Raw genomic sequence first — 17,862 nt, 5'->3', positions numbered from 1 at the left:
TGGATTTGACATAGCTTTGTATGTTAGGCAGAGATCGCCTCTGAATAGGCGATATATGACGGAGTAAAGCTGGAGTTTTTTGAGACAAGTCTGCGTTGGGCATCTGTTTGAGGCCAGTAATCCTCTTTGTGAGGTTTTTCTGTGGCCTTTCCAGTTGTTGTAGATGTCTTGTGAGGTACATACCAAAAGGGGCATTGTACTATATAATGGGTCTAATGAGTGATGAGTAGAGGGGAACAATTACCTCTTTTTTTCTGGAATTGAAACCTTTTGTGATGAGGTGAGCCACATAGAAGGATTTCCTGACCACTGTGGTGATGTGATTATCAAAGGCGAGACTACTGTCCACCTGTGTCCCAAGGTCTCTTATCACATTTTCAGCATTAAGTAGACTACCAGCTATGTGGTAGTTCATGGGTACAGATTTTTTACCGAAGGGGATGACAATACACTTTTTGCCATTGGGCTTCAGGCCATGGCTTTGACACCAGGTATCTGTCTCAGTGAGGCCCTTTTGTAGTATGTCCACATTGTTAGGAGTTTCAATTATGGCTCCTAGTTTGCAGTCATCTGCAAACTTTGTTAGCCAAAGATCTTCTGTGTTAGCCTGTACTTCAGAGAAGTAGATATCAAACAGGAGAGGACCCAGGACTGAGCCCTGTGGTACTCCACTTGTCACTGGTCTGAAGTCGGATTTGGAGTCCGCAACTTTCACAGTGTGGGTTCTGTCTGTGAGCCAGTTAGCAACCCATCTTGTGACATAGGGATTTATACCTAGTTTAGTGAGCTTATCTATAATTCCAGAGTGGGGGATGGTGTCGAAAGCCTTGGCAAGATCTAGATAAGCTGTGTGAACCACATTACCCTCATCTATGGCTTTGGTGACTGCTTTAAAGAAGTCAATCAGGTTTAGGAGACATGATCTGCCTTTTACAAATCTGAACTGAGTTAGGCCCAGAGTTTGGAGATTACCAATGTCTTTGTGTATGAGTTCCATGATGATACGTTCCATGGCCTTGCAGACCAGGCTCGTCAGGCTAATGGGGCAGTAGTTCCCAGGGTCCTTCATAGTTCCCTCTTTGTGGAGTGGGATAACCATCACGGTGCACCATTCAGTGGGCACAAAGCCTGAGGTGAGGCTATGATTGAACATGGTACTCAGGTAGGGTGCCAGTTCATTCTGTAGTTCATGTAGAACGCAGCCTCAGATATTGTCAGGTCCCATGGATGCTGTGTTCTTGGCTTTGGAGAGTGAGGTTTTTACCTGTGCAGCCATGATTACAGGATCTTTGCATTCTTCTGGTATAGAGATTGGCCCTCTAGGGGGTGAGAGGGGGGTAAAGTTAGCACTGAACCTATCTGCCAGGATGTTGGCAATATCAGTTGGTTCTGTATATTTAGTGCCATTGTGCTGTAACTCAGAGCAGATCTGAGTGTTGCCATTGAGATTCTTGATATAGCTATAGAATGCTTTGTGGTTGTCTTTAGAGTCAGTGGCAATTTTGTTTTCGTACCTAGCTTTGGAGGATTTTATGAGGGATCTCAGCTTCTTACTGAGGTTGACCAGGGAGTTCTTCCAGTCATGGGATTTTACTCTTTTTTGCAACAGTTTCTTTCTTCTGTTGTAGAGTTTGTTTATGGCAGAGGGCCACCAGATTGGCTTCCTTTTTTTTGGAGGATAGCATCTTGGTTCTGTTAGGGATAGCATGATCCATGCACTCGTGTAACTGCTTATAAAGTGCATTTGTGTAGGATTCAGCAGTCGTACCTCTATTGTCCGTCTGCATGGGTGTCATGAAGTTTGCCACTTCTTTCTTAAGAAGTGTGAAGTTGGCTTTGGAGAAGTTTTTTACTGTGGTTTCCCTAATTGGGAGTGAGGGTGGGATGTGGATGTCTAGGGTGATTAGCTTGTGGTCGGATCTGACCAATTAGGAATTGACCTCTGGTGTGGAACACTGGTTGCCCATGTTGGTAATGACCAGGTCTAGGATATTTCTGCCCCTGGTGGGGGTGTGGATAATTTGATCCAAGGCATTGGAATTTATGAATTCCAGAAAACATTGAGCAAAAGAGATTGTACATGAGTAGTTTTCCCAGTTAATGGTGGGGTAGTTGAAATCGCCCATTATTAGGGTGTTGGGTTGTACCCTAATACTTTCCAGTGTATGAAGAAATGAGGAGTGGGAATCCTGGGGCATGGTAGGGGGTCTGTAGCAAGCTGCAATTTGGATTGCGGTCTTGCCCAGAGTTAATTGCACTTGGATAATCTCGGATGCATTATGCTGTGCAACTAGCCTGGAGGTGTGGATATCCTTAATGAATATGGACATGCCCCCACCTTTAGTGCTTAATTCCGGGTTAGGCGGCCAAAAGGATTGGTATGAATTATAGCCTGGTAATGCAGGGGTGCTCTCTGGAGCTTTGAACCAGGTCTCTGTCACTGCACAGATGTCAATGTTCTCCATTTTAAGGAGTACCTCGAGTGAGTGCATTTTGAGGTTTAGACTTCTAGCATTGAGTAGCATTACCCTCAGATTTTGCTTGCTTGTACCTGTTACGATGGTGAATTTGTCATTTGAACTTTGCCTAAAAAAGTCACTATAGGGGTGGCAAGAACCTTAACCAGTATCCAAAATCCCAAGGGTGACAGATGCAGGCCATTTCTGGCAAAGCAATGTGGTCTGTCGATCATGTCATCCCAGGCAGACAAATACTGGATCCCCTTAGAATGACACCAGAATCTTAGCCAGTTGTTGAAGTCAATCATTTTGTCCTAGTACTGTGGAATCATTCTGGGTGATGGCAGGATGCTACTCAGGGCTAGGGTCATACCTGCCTGGGCTACAAGATCAGAGAGCTCCTCCATGTCTCTTTTCATGTAGTCCAGGGAGGTCCATCTTAGGTCATTCACACCAACATGGACAATGACAGTGCCATATTTGTACTTGTTGTGGAGTAGCCTGAGTGCATGCATTATGTGGTGGATCCTGGCACCTGACAGGCAGCTGACACTAACTTTCTCCTTGTTTAGCCTGGTGAGTGGAACATCAGTGTGCCTGACTATAGAGTCACCTATGACTAGAGTGTTGGGCACGTTGTTATGCCTTATGGGCTGTGGTTGAGTGGTACACTGAGTTTGTGGGCTATGTGTCATTTGAGTTGTGTTGGGGGGTGGAGTTTGCTTGCGTTTCTGCTTTGGAGGTCTCTGATGCTTGGGCAGGTTTTTATTGAGAGTCTCCGTGAATGTAGGTGTGTGTTTTGTGTTTCTATGTGTGTGTTTTGGTGGTGTAGGTTTTGAGGGACTATGTGATGAGTGTGGTGTGGTGCAAGTGTTTACCTTCTCCTCTTGACTGTCTAGTCCAGTCTTAGGTGAAGAGAGCTTTGTTTCCAGTTTGGCTATATAAGTGCATCTCTCACAGGTTGTAGTGTTGGGTGGTAGGAGGAGAGGGTTGTCTGTGTACATGAGGCAATTGCTACATTGCCCCAAGATGCTCAGATTCATCAGGTAGACAGGAGAAATCACTTGGAGCTGACCCTTAGACATGCCTGGATAGGTGCTTATTTATTAAGTACTAAAAACAGCTTTCCCCTAGACAAGTGAAGAAAGTTGAGTGCTATAGTAATTTTCAGCTTATTTAGTGCTTACAATGAGTTCTGAACAAGTGTTGAGTTCAAAGAAACAGATTTGAGTGCTGAAACTAGAAAACTGGCTAGTTCTAAGAAACAAAATTAAGCTAGAAGGCTTCCCTCCAGCACAGAAAGGCTTGGGGGCTCAGAAGCCTACAAACAGTCTAGACCACTTACAGGAAAGGCAGGAAACAAGCTTAAAATTTGTTTTTCTTTCCCAGATGCTCTGTTTGTGCACAGTAGGAGTGCCTGAAATCAGAATATGATCTCACTGCACTCAGTTGAGTGAGCAAATGAGATGGGCTCAGAAGGAGTATCCAAACGCAAATTTACAAGAGGGGCAGGCAGTTTCAAAGCCACCAAGATTAACACCAAAACAGAACAGGGAGGGTGGGTGGGGAACTAACTGAAAAAACAGAGTCAAAACTTCCAGTTCAGTTAATATTCAATGCAACACAAATAAATCAATTAAAATGCTGTATTATTTGAAAAAAGGGCAGATAAAAGGTACTTAAATTCTCTTATACGTCCAGTTGAATGCAGCTAGATCTTAGCTGGCCAAAGCTGAGGTTTTAAGCAGAAAATATTTCAAAATGTACGACTTAAATAGGCAGTGAGAGGATATCAATGAATGAGACTATCCCCGCCTGCAATTACTAACAGGCAATAAAATTCTAGCAAGCACTAACTGAAAAAACAGAGTCAAAACTTCAAGTTCAGTTAATATTCAATGCAACACAAATAAATCAATTAAAATGCTGTATTATTTGAAAAAAGGGCAGATAAAAGGTACTTAAATTCTCTTATATGCCCAGTTGAATACAGCTAGATCTTAACTGGCCAAAGCTGAGGTTTTAAGCAGAAAATATTTCAAAATGTACCACTTAAATAGGCAGTGGCAGGATATCAATGAATGAGACTATCCCCGCCTGCAATTACTAACAGGCAATAAAATTCTAGCAAGCACTAACTGAAAAAACAGAGTCAAAACTTCCAGTTCAGTTAATATTCAATGCAACACAAATAAATCAATTAAAATGCTGTATTATTTGAAAAAAAGGCAGATAAAAGGTACTTAAATTCTCTTATACGCCCAGTTGAATACAGCTAGATCTTAGCTGGCCAAAGCTGAGGTTTTAAGCAGAAAATATTTCAAAATGTACCACTTAAATAGGCAGTGACAGGATATCAATGAATGAGACTACCCCCGCCTGCAATTACTAACAGGCAATAAATTCTAGCAAGCACTAACTGAAAAAAGAGAGTCAAAACTTCCAGTTCAGTTAATATTCAATGCAACACAAATAAATCAATTAAAATGCTGTATTATTTGAAAAAAGTGCAGATAAAAGGTACTTAAATTCTCTTATACGTCCAGTTGAATACAGCTAGATCTTAGCCGGCCAAAGCTCAGGTTTTAAGCAGAAAATATTCCAACATGTACCACTTAAATAGGCAGTGACAGGATATCAATGAATGAGACTACTCCCGCCTGCAATTTCTAACAGGCAATACCATGGTGTTCAGATATATCTTGATAGACTCAAGTAGATCCAAATAGGTAGAGTGGGTGTCCTGATTCATGGAGGGGGTCCTGTAGCTGGCTGTGACTTCTTCTTCCTCAGGAGACTATCAGAAAAGGCCCTTTATATAGTTTACATTGTTTTACTTGTATATGCAAGAAGATTCTGCAACAATTAGCATTTTTTCCCTTCTGTTCAACAAAACTTTATTATTTTAAGGGCTGGTGGTCTTCATTACACTAGTTTATATGTCATTCAAAAGTTCAGTTTAAAGTTCTTTCATCTTCCCAGAGTGTTTTCTCATCTTTATCAGACCATGCACATTTAAGTTAGAAAATGAGTTGCAATTGTTCTTTTGTACTATGAATTTTGTCTTTTTTATTTACCAAATTAACTGATTTCTCAAAGTCCATGAAAGAAATTGCAAATTCATAAAATTTTTATCTGTCCTTGCCGCAGTAATACAGGATGCATTTAAATGTGATGTTAATGCCAAATATCATAGCTGGATCATTACCTCTCAAACATCTTGAGAGTGAATATTTAGAATGTTTTGGAATTTCTGTTTCATTTAAACATCAGGAATAAAAGAAATGATATACATTATTTACTTTTTATGAAAGCTTTAAGAGCCTGAGAAGAGTACAATAGTTGCTTTTGGGGGAGGGGGGATTTTAATTAATTCTAAGGATATGAGTTTTCTACTCTTGTTGTAGAGCTTGTTTATGTTACACCAACGGTGTTTTGTTTCTAAATTTCGTACAGTATTTGTGGTGTATAGGTATAATGGGTTCAGTGCAGGACTTTAGCTGAGAATAAAACTCACATTCATGGCTGTTTTAGCTGTAGATTCTTCACCAGGTAGTAAGCTTTTAAATTTTATGAAGTCAGTAGCTGGTGGTAAGAAGTTTGTCCTGTAAAAGTCCCTGAAGACATAATCCTTTGTTGGCACATTAGGTTGAGATATTATAGTGCATATAACTGCACAGTGGTTAGATTTGACCAATGAGGGTATAACTGTGGATGTGATGCAGAGTGATGCCATATTTAGGTCTACAGGGTTTGTGCCCCTAGTTGGAGTAAGCACCTACTGGACATGAGAGTTAGTGCAGATGAAATTTAAAACTAAAAAACTTCAATCCCAACACCTTTTCTAACTCTCTAAAAATCTATAAACTGGAGCCCTCTAAAAACTTTAACCCTAGAAAATGCTATTACCTACTTCAACACAACTTTCTTAAACCTCTTGGACAGCTATGCCCCCCTAAAATCTAAAAGAATAAAAAGCAATACCGCCCCTTGACTAACCAAAAACACACTATCTGTTATGCGCCTTAGAGACAAAGCCTGGGTTTACCACCAGAAAAACGAAGTCTCTCTTAATGAATAGAAAACACTATGTAACAAGGCTAAAAAGCTTATTATAGCCGACCGAAAAACTTATTTTTCCTCACTACAAAACAGTCATAAAACAAACCCACAAAAATTCTGGAACAGTATTTCCACTCTCCTCAATCCTGGCAAAAAAGAAAACCCTTGTCCAGACCCCAATGCACTAGACACAGATCTGGCCTCCCAATTTAACTCTTTTTTCATTGACTCAATTGCCAAACTAACCTCAACCTTCTGTAACAACACTACACCCCCTACTTCTTCATTCCCTCCTAAGGCTTCACCCTCACCCTCACTCTCATGCACCTTCACCTCTCAACCACCTCCTTTCTCTATCAAGCCCATACCCACACCTATCATAAAAAAACTTCTCCAAAAACTAAAACCCTGCTGCAATGCCCCTGATAACATTCCCTCATACTTTCTATCCATAGCTGCTGATGCTATTGCCTTTCCCATCAGTATACTAACCAACCACTCAATCCAAGAAGAATATGTACCCTAACTATGGAAAATGGCCTTCATCATTCCCCTGCATAAGGGTGGCAACAATAATAATATCACTAACTTCTGCCCGATCGCCATCCTATCACCAATCTCTAAACTTCTTGAAAAATGCATCCATCTACAACTTCTTCCCCATCTCACAGACAATCATTTACTAACTCCCACACAACAAGGTTTTAGACCCAGCCACAGTACAACCACTGCCTTTCTTTCCTTCCTGGAAATTGTTAATAAAGCCCGCAACTCCGGCTGTACATTATCTACCCTCCTACTTGATCTATCTAAGGCCTTTGATACCATATCTCACAACCTTCTCCTAGCTAAACTCTCTAATCTAAACCTATCCCCTTCCTCTCTCAACTGGTACAACAGCTATCTCTCAAATAGACAGCAAGCAGTCAAATGGAAAAAAGCTACCTCCTCCTTCCTCAACACCCCCACTGGTGTCCCTCAGGGCTCCATTCTGAGTCCCCTGCTCTTCAATATATTCATAAATGATTTACACTGCTCACTCCCTAATGCAAAACGTATCCAATATGCTGATGAGTCATCTATAATCTGTTCTTCCACCTGCATCCCCACACTCATAAGGCTGACACAAGACGCTTTCTCAACCACTGAGCAATGGATGTTAGATAATCACCTAGCACTCAATGCCTCAGAAACTAAGCTTATGCTATTTACCCCTTCTAAATCAACCACCATAGATAAAAACTTATTCTCCATCAACACCCAGAACAATACTACGCTTGAATAAGTATCTGAGACCAAACTACTTGGCGTCCACATTGATGACCAGCTTAAATTTAGCTCCCACCTTCAAGTCAATATAAAAAAAAAACACCAAAAACTTGGCATGCTCTATCGCCATAATCGCTGCCTCCTTCTACTAAGTTTATTCTCTCTACCACATTTCTCATCCCTTCTCTTCTCTTCTTTATGGTGCTGCACTCCTAACAAACCTGCAATCCTCTCTTAAGACAAAACTCTCCTCTTGCTATAATAAAATTGCTAAATTTGCCACAAGCCACAAGTCTTCTACCCATTACTGTGTAGCCCTTCACAAATTAAACTGGTTAGAGCTGCCCAATTATATCACCTATATTCAACTTATTAATGCACATAGACTCATTTTCACCCCATCCCTCTGTCCCTCTCTATCATCCACCTTTAAAATGCACCTCCCTGAAAGACTCTTAAGATCTAACAATCAAAACCTAATAGAACTGTACAAACCTACCTGTCCCCCAGGGAAAAATCTCATCTTTTGCCCTTGCACATAAATGGAACTCACTACCACCATCCATCCGTACCTCCGCAAACTTCTCTTGTTTTAAAAAAATCGCTTCACTCAGACCTCATATCCCAGTGAGAATGCTTCTGCTCCCACCCCACATAATCTTCTCACCTCTCTTCACCTCTGACATCTCTGGCACCTTAATCTCCTATTTTAATATATTGGTTTAGTAGGAACCATTCCACTTGTAAATAACTACTCAAAAATTTACAAGCTTACTTTATCTCAGAAATTGTATCTTAAATGCAATACTTTTACTTGAATATCTGTACTTAGTGCAGTCATACATGAATTGTAATTCCTGCTTCTGAAATAGTAACTTTTGAATGCAATGTTTTTACTATGTTTTTACTAGTATTTCTATACTTACTGTAACCAGAACTTTGATTGTGATTTTCTTTGCTTGTTTTTGGAGCTTTTCTCCCCAGGACTCCATTGAAAACGGGTTCTTCTTAACCCAATGGACTATCCTGGTAAACCAACTGCAAATAAATAAATAAATAAATAGTTGTGCATATTTATTTGTGGTATAATGTATGGCAGGACCATCCAGGAAAATTGTGCTTGGTTTGCTGGACTGGCATTCTATTATGTTGAGGTATATGTTGTAGGTCATGGGCATAATAGAAAATTGTCCATTGTATGAAAGGTAGACAGTTCTTTACTGACCAAGATATGTAAAAATTCTAGATCATTGTCCTGCTGGATTAAGCATTAGTTGATGGAATTATGGTTAAAAACTGGCACCCCCCCCCCACCTAATATCTACCACAAAAAGTCTAAAGAAATGGTATCCACTGAAGCCTGATTTCTAATGTAGAAGGCATAAAGGAACAGTATGCAGAGAAGGCTGATTAAAAACTGCTCCCCACCCCACCTGATACCTACCGTAGAAGGTCTACAGGAGTGGTATGCAGTGAAGCCCTGCATAGAGGGAGTGCTGTCACCGCGTTGAAACAACTTTTATGTTATAATGTAAATCTCAATATTTTCAAGGTTAAAGAAAGTTTCTACAGTAACTATCTTTTTGTTTATGCTTCTAACACTGAGTAATTCCACTTTAATATGGACTAGATTTGGGTTTGCTAAATTGGTAGATCATTAATAATATAAGCAAAAGCAAATGCAAGTTCATGATACTGGCGCATACAAATAACAGCAAATGCATCTGCAGCAAATTTGTTTTTACTAAGTAAGCAGAGATAAAATGCATACATGCAAAATATGCACAGTGAATTTGCAGTAGAAGTATAGCATACATAGCAGACTAACAGACAACGGAGTGTAGGATGTATATCAAACTATTAGATAACAGTTACAAATATTGGCCCAGATTCCAAAAGAGTTGCTGTCAGTGTAACTCTGCCCTAATTCCAAATGATTTGCTCTCAGTATAAAATATTTACTTTAATGTAAGAACTATCTATAAACATGCTTACTATGGGGATCAAATTCCAAAACACCTGTTCTGAGCCTGCCCTCAGTCTAAGTAATTACTTACACCGATAGCAAGTCTGTTGGAATTGGGGCCAATATGTACATGCATGCTGAAGCATATGGAACTTATTAAAATCAAAGCAGGAAAGCCTTGGATAAACTAATGTTATATGCTACCAACTTTACGGGAAGAACAGACAGAGGCCTCTCAGGAGGTAGGATCAAGACAGGAAGGTAGGAGGGATGTCAGGAGGGTAGATAGAGTATTTCTTTGCAGCAATGTCATAGATAAAAATATTCTAGGGATCCTTGAAATTATTTATCTTCCCACTAGATTATAATGACACCCCAGTCACAATGTGTGAGCCTGAAAGGCAAACAGGATTACTGTCCACTCATTCATGGCTAAAGTGTTAGACAAGCTTTTCTTTTTGATTACTAACCTTACTACAAATTGTTTCAGGATTGTTAGTTTGACTAACATTTCATTGTTCCGCAGATATGCCCTGTGGTTGTCAATACCATTAATACAAAACTACAACCCATCCTGCAGACCTTGCCAGGTAAGTCACTTATATCATCGTGTAAACAAATGTATATGTTCTCTTCATTATTAAATGTATGATGACAGGTTCAGATGTTTATTTCATGATGAAACTCAGTCACAAAGGAAGATCTGTATCCCGAAGTAACTGAAGCCATAGACACTGTAGCATAGCAATCCACAGAGTTACAGTTATCCTACAGTAGGACAATGGGTTTCATAAGCAGTGTTTCTGTTCTTATCAGTGGTTACATACTAACCATCTATTTAATGTATGTTCTTACTGAAACACACTCACAAATGTGGGTATTGTGCCAGAATGTAAGAGGATACTCTAACAATAACCAATGCATTTTTTTCCAACCAGCAAAGGTCAGCTTTATTTTAATTTTTTACAATGGACTCGTGTTCTGTAATAAGTGCAGCAAACCATCTTTCCCAAATATGGCTGTCATTGCATCCCTAGAGAAATACTACTATTGTATCAAAAGCACTGGAGAGCCTCAAGCAATACGCATTAACATTTGTACAAATAACGGGTCTATATTATAATCGTGAAAACTCACTTACGCGAATACGGAAATGTCGACACATATAGAGTGAACCGCGAAAACACTGTACGGCCTGAAGAGCGAAATTCGAAATGTCAAATCGTCATAGTTGGCCTTTATCGGGTATAGTTCCCTAACGTAAGTGTGCAATAGTTACAGAATGGAGAGATGATAAAATCAGCAGAAAGTGAGAAATATTGCTGTAATTGAATTCATCCTCAAGTCTTGGTGAGTATCTTCATGAGGTGGACCTTGTTTTTCAGAAAATCTCACTAAGATGACACTGATATATGGATGTTATTTTATATAGCATACATCATGGACAGAAGTAGGTTAAAAATTAAAGAAGATAGCTGAGTGCACAAGTCCCAGGATAAAAAAGTGCCCAATCCTTGTAGATGCACTGGTACCAGGACTGGAAAAAATGGCAGTGTAGAATCCTCAAGACATGGAAATATTCATACAACAGGGCTAGGCCAGGCCCAGGGGGAGGATGCCCCCCCCCCCCCCGTTGTAGAAGGACATAGCAGTCCACAAAAATAAACTGATAGGACAAACAAGAGCCATACAGATGATAAAGTGGACCACTGAAGTTAAGAAAGAAATTATGTAGTGTTACTATTATGCAAAAAGCCCAGAATTTCCAGACAAAAGATATACTAAAAGATTAAGAGAGAAATTAGAGGAAAGAAAAATACTTCCACAAGAAAAACTGTCAGAAGCTTCAAATACAAATTTGTGTTCATTAATACAACAGATCCATGAATAACACTATATAGACCAAGAAATCTTGTAAAGTTTGGAAAAAGAAGCGACTGACGAACTGTCAGATTTACAGAACAAAATTTAGAGACATTTGAACGGTATAAAAAAGAAATATGGACATGGGAAAGATAGAGATCTGATATGGTGCAATATTTATGCAAATGGGAAAGCCAAATTAATCAACACAAAAAAGGCAGCCCCAAAGATATTTGAAGAGAAATATAGGCAAAGGCATCCAGAAATGAAAAATTTCGCAATAAAAAAATAAGATCACCAAAAGGGAATGTAGAGCAGAAGATTAGTCGAGTGGAAGCTAAAAAAGTAGAAGCTGAAGTTAAGGAGTATTGGGAAGTGAAGGATTCAGTGTAGAAAGTCTAACACACAAGTCATATCACAGACGGATGAAATAACTAGTCCACAAAGTAAGGAGAAGCAGGGGGAGCAGGAGACATATGAAGAAGAAATATGGACATGGGAAAGAAAAAGAGATTTAATATGGTGCAATATTTATGCAAAGGAGAAAGTAAAGCTAATCACTACAAAAAGAGCAGCACCGAGAAATACAGGCAAAGTCATCCGGATATGGAACATTTTACAATACAGAAAAATAAGAAAACAAAGAGGAAAAGTAGAAAAGAGGATGAGTAATGGAGAAGTAAAGAAACAGAAACTGAGGTTATGGATTACCTGCAAAATGAAGGATTAATTGTAGAAACTTTACCTCAGATAACAACACAACAGGATACAGCAATGGGCACCCAAATTCAGGAGAATCCAGTGGAGCAGGAAGCATCTAATCAGCTGACATACAAAGATACTTTGGAGCCTCCCATAGGAAACCAGCACAAAGGTTCAGTTGGAGCTATATAGCAAGGGAAAGAACAGGAAACTGTGGCAACTCTGACACAATCAATGTTGGGGAGTGACAGGCCAGTGAATTCCCGTATGAAAGAGCAACAGATGACACAAGATGAAACTGAAGAGAACGTGGCACAATAACAAGCTCTGGAACTTTCTACAGAATGCCCACAGGAAATGGAGAACAAATGAATGTGCCATCACTTTAGAAGAAAATTATCTAAGAGAAGAGTTGCTTGCTTTAATAGAGATGCATAGACATATTAAGATCAGTGAAAGAAATAGATTGCAGAAGGTTAATAAAACACAAAAACTTAGAAGTTTGATAAAACAAATGAACACAGTAATTAGGACTGTCCATAGAGATTCATGTGATGTAACAGAAGTAAACAGGATATATTACTGTGCAGCCAAATTGATAACAGATAAAGTCCTACCACAAGAACACAGGGTAGTGAGGGAAAGGAAGGGGAGAAATCGAATGCCATCATGGAAGTATCGGATAGAGAAAACTATAAAGTAATTAAGACAAGAAGTGTCACTGTTAGAAGACTATAGAAGAGGGAACAGATCAACAAAAATACTAAGAAAGATAGACGTGACAAAAACAATGCACAGTGCTATAATGGATTAGGATTTATCATGCACAATCACAAATATTAAACAAAAAATATCAGCACAGGCAGAAAAACCTAGAAGATACACAGATAAATATAAATGAAAAGTACAAAACAAACAATTTATTGATGACCCAAAAAATCTTTATAGAGAATTGGGAAATAAGTTTACACAAGAATTGCACTGAAATACATGCACAAAGATCTACATGCATGTACACATACACATGCATGCATGCATGCATGCGTATAAGAGAAACACATTCATAAACACACCCATATCTAGACAAACTCACACATACTCATATTGCAGGCAGTTGCATGCACTTCCATACACACACAAACACAAATACATATGTGTAAAAGGTGCATATACACATATACACATACACAGATATATATATATATATATATATATATATATATATATATATATATATATATATATATACCAAGAAGCACACAATCATGTAGGTATCCACAAACATCATAGACACAGGATCCAACAGAAAAAGGGCCCGTTAATCTCTGGTCCTCATAACCTTACAAATGGCATTTAGTGTAAAAATGTAAATTTCACAGTGAGTATCACTTAGATATCTTTCAAGGCTAAAAACTGAAAAAGACAGAAGAAAGGAAACTACATTTCTAATTTGTAGCTGTGAACAGTAGGCTTTTATTTTGATATTTCTGACTGAGATAGGAAGTTGAGCTGCAGCAAATAACGGTTTAATTTTCTATTAACAAAACCACAGAGGACAGCCTCTTACAATTCTTACAATACAAATGATTTTCCTTTATAAAAAATATACATTAGTACATATACTGACTTAATGCAGCACAGCGTGCAAACACAAGGAAAAGAGAAATTGGAGTTTGTGGGATGTTGCTTCATTGTCTTGACATCAAGTTCTTTCTGTTATTTCTGTGCTCAGGAAAGGTGGAACACATTTCTGGGATTGTCAGTTGAAGTAAAACAAGTTTAAAAACAACATTTCTTGTATGCAGACAGTTGGCAGAACAGAGTCATGTTTTACTGATTTTCATTGCTGGCTGAAGATTCACAGTATAGAAAAATGTAAAAGCTGCCTACTCTGCTCAATATGTTCATTCATTCAGTCAGTCATTAATTTTTAATACTCTCTTTGTCATATTTAGCGTCATGAGAAAGTCAAAGCCTATCCCAAAAAGCAATGTTATTAAAACAGTAAGCCAGTCTTGTATGGAACATCAGTCTCTGTGACACGCATGCGCTTGCAGACACACACACACACACACACACACACACACACACACACACACACACACACACACACACACACACACACACACACACACGAGCGTGCATGCACAAACATACATGCATGCACACGCATGCATATGTATGTGTGTATATATATATATATATATATATATATATATATATATATATATATATATATATATATATATATATATATATATATATATATGTGTGTGTGTGTGTGTGTATATATATATATATATATATATATATATATATATACACTCACACAAACACACATGCATGCATGCACAAGGACACAGACAAACATGCATGTACAAGCTTTCACACAAACATTTGTAGATACACACACACACACACACACACATACATATATATATATATATATATATATATATATATTTTTTATATATATATATATATATATATATATATATATATATATATGGTTCCCATTCAGAAGCCTGAAAATCAAAATCCTGAAACCAAAAGCCTGAAAATTCAGAATCCTGAAAACTCAAAATCCTGAAAGCCCAAAATCCTGAAAGCCCAAAATCCTGAAACTCAAAATCCTGAAAACACAAAATAGACATACTGATGTCATTGTGGCTTTGCTATTGTTAGCCCTGTGGTGTTAGGTCATGCGTTGGGGTCAGGTAAGTGTGCGGTTGGTTTTATGTTAGGGTTAGGGGCGGTTTAAGTGAGTTAGGGTTAGGGCGCAGGTTAGGCATGTATGCAATAGTGACAAATATTGGGGTTAGTGGCGGTTTAAGTGAGTTAGGGTTAGGGCGCGGGTCAGGTGAGTGTGCGATAGTGACGGACCTTAGGGTTAGGGTTAGGGTCAGGGTCAGTTAGTAGATATTAGTGTCTTTATAGTGACATATTAGCATTATTTGTGTTTTCAGGATTTTGAGTTTCAGGATTTTGGGCTTTCAGGATTTTGGGCTTTCAGGATTTTGAGTTTTCAGGATTCTGAATTTTCAGGCTTTTGGTTTCAGGATTTTGATTTTCAGGCTTATGATGTTTCAGGCTTCTGAATGGGAACCATATATATATATACACACACACACACACACACACACACACACACACACACACACACACTCTGTTTCAATTATGGGTTAACATGGAATTCATTATTGCCTTTTAACTTCCCCCACTCAGCTTGAGTATATCATTATACACCAAACATTCAAAATGCCAACCATCAAAAGAATGATCCTTTTAAATCGAATCTAAGATGATAACAAAAATTAAAAATCATTCTTTTGCAGAGGGGCAAACCTCCCTTCCCTGCTAATTATTTATATTTATATATATATATATATATATATATATATATATATATATATATATATATATATATATATGTATATATATATATATATATATATATACCACTCAACCACAGCCCATAAGGTATAACAACGTACCCAACACTCTAGTCATAGGTGACTCTATAGTCAGGCACACTGATGTTCCACTCACCAGGCTAAACAAGGAGAAAGTTACTGTCAGCTGCCTGTCAGGTGCCAGGATCTGCCACATAACGCACGCACTCAGGTCACTCCACAAGTACAAATATGACACTGTCATTGTCCATATTGGTGTGTAAGACCTGAGACGTATCTCCCTGGACTACACGGAAAGAGAAATGGAGGAGCTCTCCGATCTTGCAGCCCAGGCAGGTATGACCCTAGCCCTGAGGAGCATCCTGCCATCACCCAGAATGATACCACAGTACAAGGACAAAATGATTGACTTCAACAATTGGCTAAGCTTCTGCTGTCATTCTAAGGGGATCCAGTATTTGACTGCCTGGGACGACATGATCGACAGACCACGATGCTTTGCCAGAGATGGCCTGCATCTGTCTCCTTTGGGATTCCGGATACTGGCAAAGCCTCTGGCTACCCCTATAGTGCCTTTTTTAGGCAAGGTTCAAATGACAAATTCACCACCGTAACAGGTACAAGCAAGCAAAATCTGAGGGTAATGCTACTCAATGCTAGAAATCTAAACCTCAAAATGCCCTCACTCGAGGCACTCCTTAAAATGGAGAACATCGACATCTGTGCAGTGACAGAGACCTGGTTCAAAGCTCCAGAGAGCATCCCTGCCTTACCAGGCTATAATTCATACCACACCGTTCGGACACCTAACCCGGAAGAAGCACTAAAGGTGGAGGCGTGTCCATATTCATTAAGGATATCCACACCTCCAGGCTAGTTGCACAGCATAATGCATCAGAGATTATCCAAGTGCAACTAACTCTGGGCAAGACCACAATCCAAATTGTAGCTTGCTACAGACCCCCAACTATGCCCTAGGATTCCCATTCCTCATTTCTTGATACACTGGAAAGTATTAGGGTACAACCCAACACTCTAATAATGGACGATTTCAACTTCCCCACCACTAACTGGGAAAACTACTCATGTACCAACTCTTTTGCTCAACGTTTTCTGGAATTCATAAATTCCAATGCCTTGGATCAACTTATTCACACCCCCACGAGGGGCAGCAATATCCTAGACCTGGTCATTACCAACATGGGCAACCAGTGTTCCACACCAGAGGTCAATTTCTCATTGGTCAGATCCGACCACAAGCTAATCACCTTAGACATCCACATCCCGCCCCCACCCTCAATTAGGGAAACCACCGTAAAAAACTTCTCCAAAGCCAACTTCACACTTCTTAAGACAGAAATGACAAAATTCATGACACCCATGCAGATGGACAATAGAGGTACGACTGCTGAATCCTACACAAATGGACTTTATAAGCACTTACACGAGTGCATGGATCGTGCTATCCGTAATTGAACCAAGATGCTATCCTTCATAAAAAGGAAGCCAATCTGGTGGTCCTCTGCCATAAACAAACTCTACAACAGAAGAAAGAAACTGTTGCAAAAAAGAGTAAAAATCCCATGACTGGAGGAACTTCCTGATCAACCTCAGTAAGAAGCTGAGATCCCTCATAAAATTCTCCAAAGCTAGTTACGAAAACAAAATTGCCACTGACTCTAAAGACAACCACAAAGCATTCTATAGCTATGTCAAAAATCTCAATGGCAACACTCAGATCTGCTCTGAGTTACAGCACAATGGCACTAAATATACAGAACCAACTGATATTGCCAACATCCTGGCAGATAGGTTCAGTGCTAACTTTACCCCCCTCTCACCCCTTAGAGGGCCCATCTCTATACCGAAAGAATACAAAGTTCCTGTAATCATGGCTCCACAGGTAAAAAACACACTCTCCAAAGCCAAGAACACAGCATCCATGGGACCTGACAATATCCCAGGCTGCATTCTACATGAACTACAGAATGAACTGGCACCCTACCTGAGTACCATGTTCAATCATAGCCTCACCTCAGGCTTTGTGCCCACTGAATGGCGCACTGTGACAGTTATCCCACTCCACAAAGAGGGAGCCTCGACGGACCCCTGGGAACTACCGCCCCAG

The 17,862-nt window shown here is 39.4% G+C and overlaps 1 protein-coding gene across 1 annotated transcript in view; it reads left to right on the top strand.

Moving 5' to 3' along the window:
* Nucleotides 1-17,862, top strand: part of LOC122817051 (bactericidal permeability-increasing protein-like) — a 505,866-nt gene that overhangs the window by 172,362 nt on the left and 315,642 nt on the right. The window contains exon 6 of the mRNA XM_044090193.1: nucleotides 10,283-10,346. Within this exon, the coding sequence (XP_043946128.1) occupies nucleotides 10,283-10,346 (64 nt within the window). The remainder of the gene's footprint in view (nucleotides 1-10,282; nucleotides 10,347-17,862) is intronic.

This window comes from Protopterus annectens, chromosome 12.part0, assembly GCF_019279795.1.
Source record: "Protopterus annectens isolate FY-2018-M chromosome 12.part0, PAN1.0, whole genome shotgun sequence".
Classification (NCBI taxonomy): Eukaryota; Metazoa; Chordata; order Ceratodontiformes; family Protopteridae; genus Protopterus; species Protopterus annectens.
The sequence above is the reverse complement of the archived record's forward strand: the minus strand, read 5'-3'. Positions and strand labels throughout refer to the sequence as shown.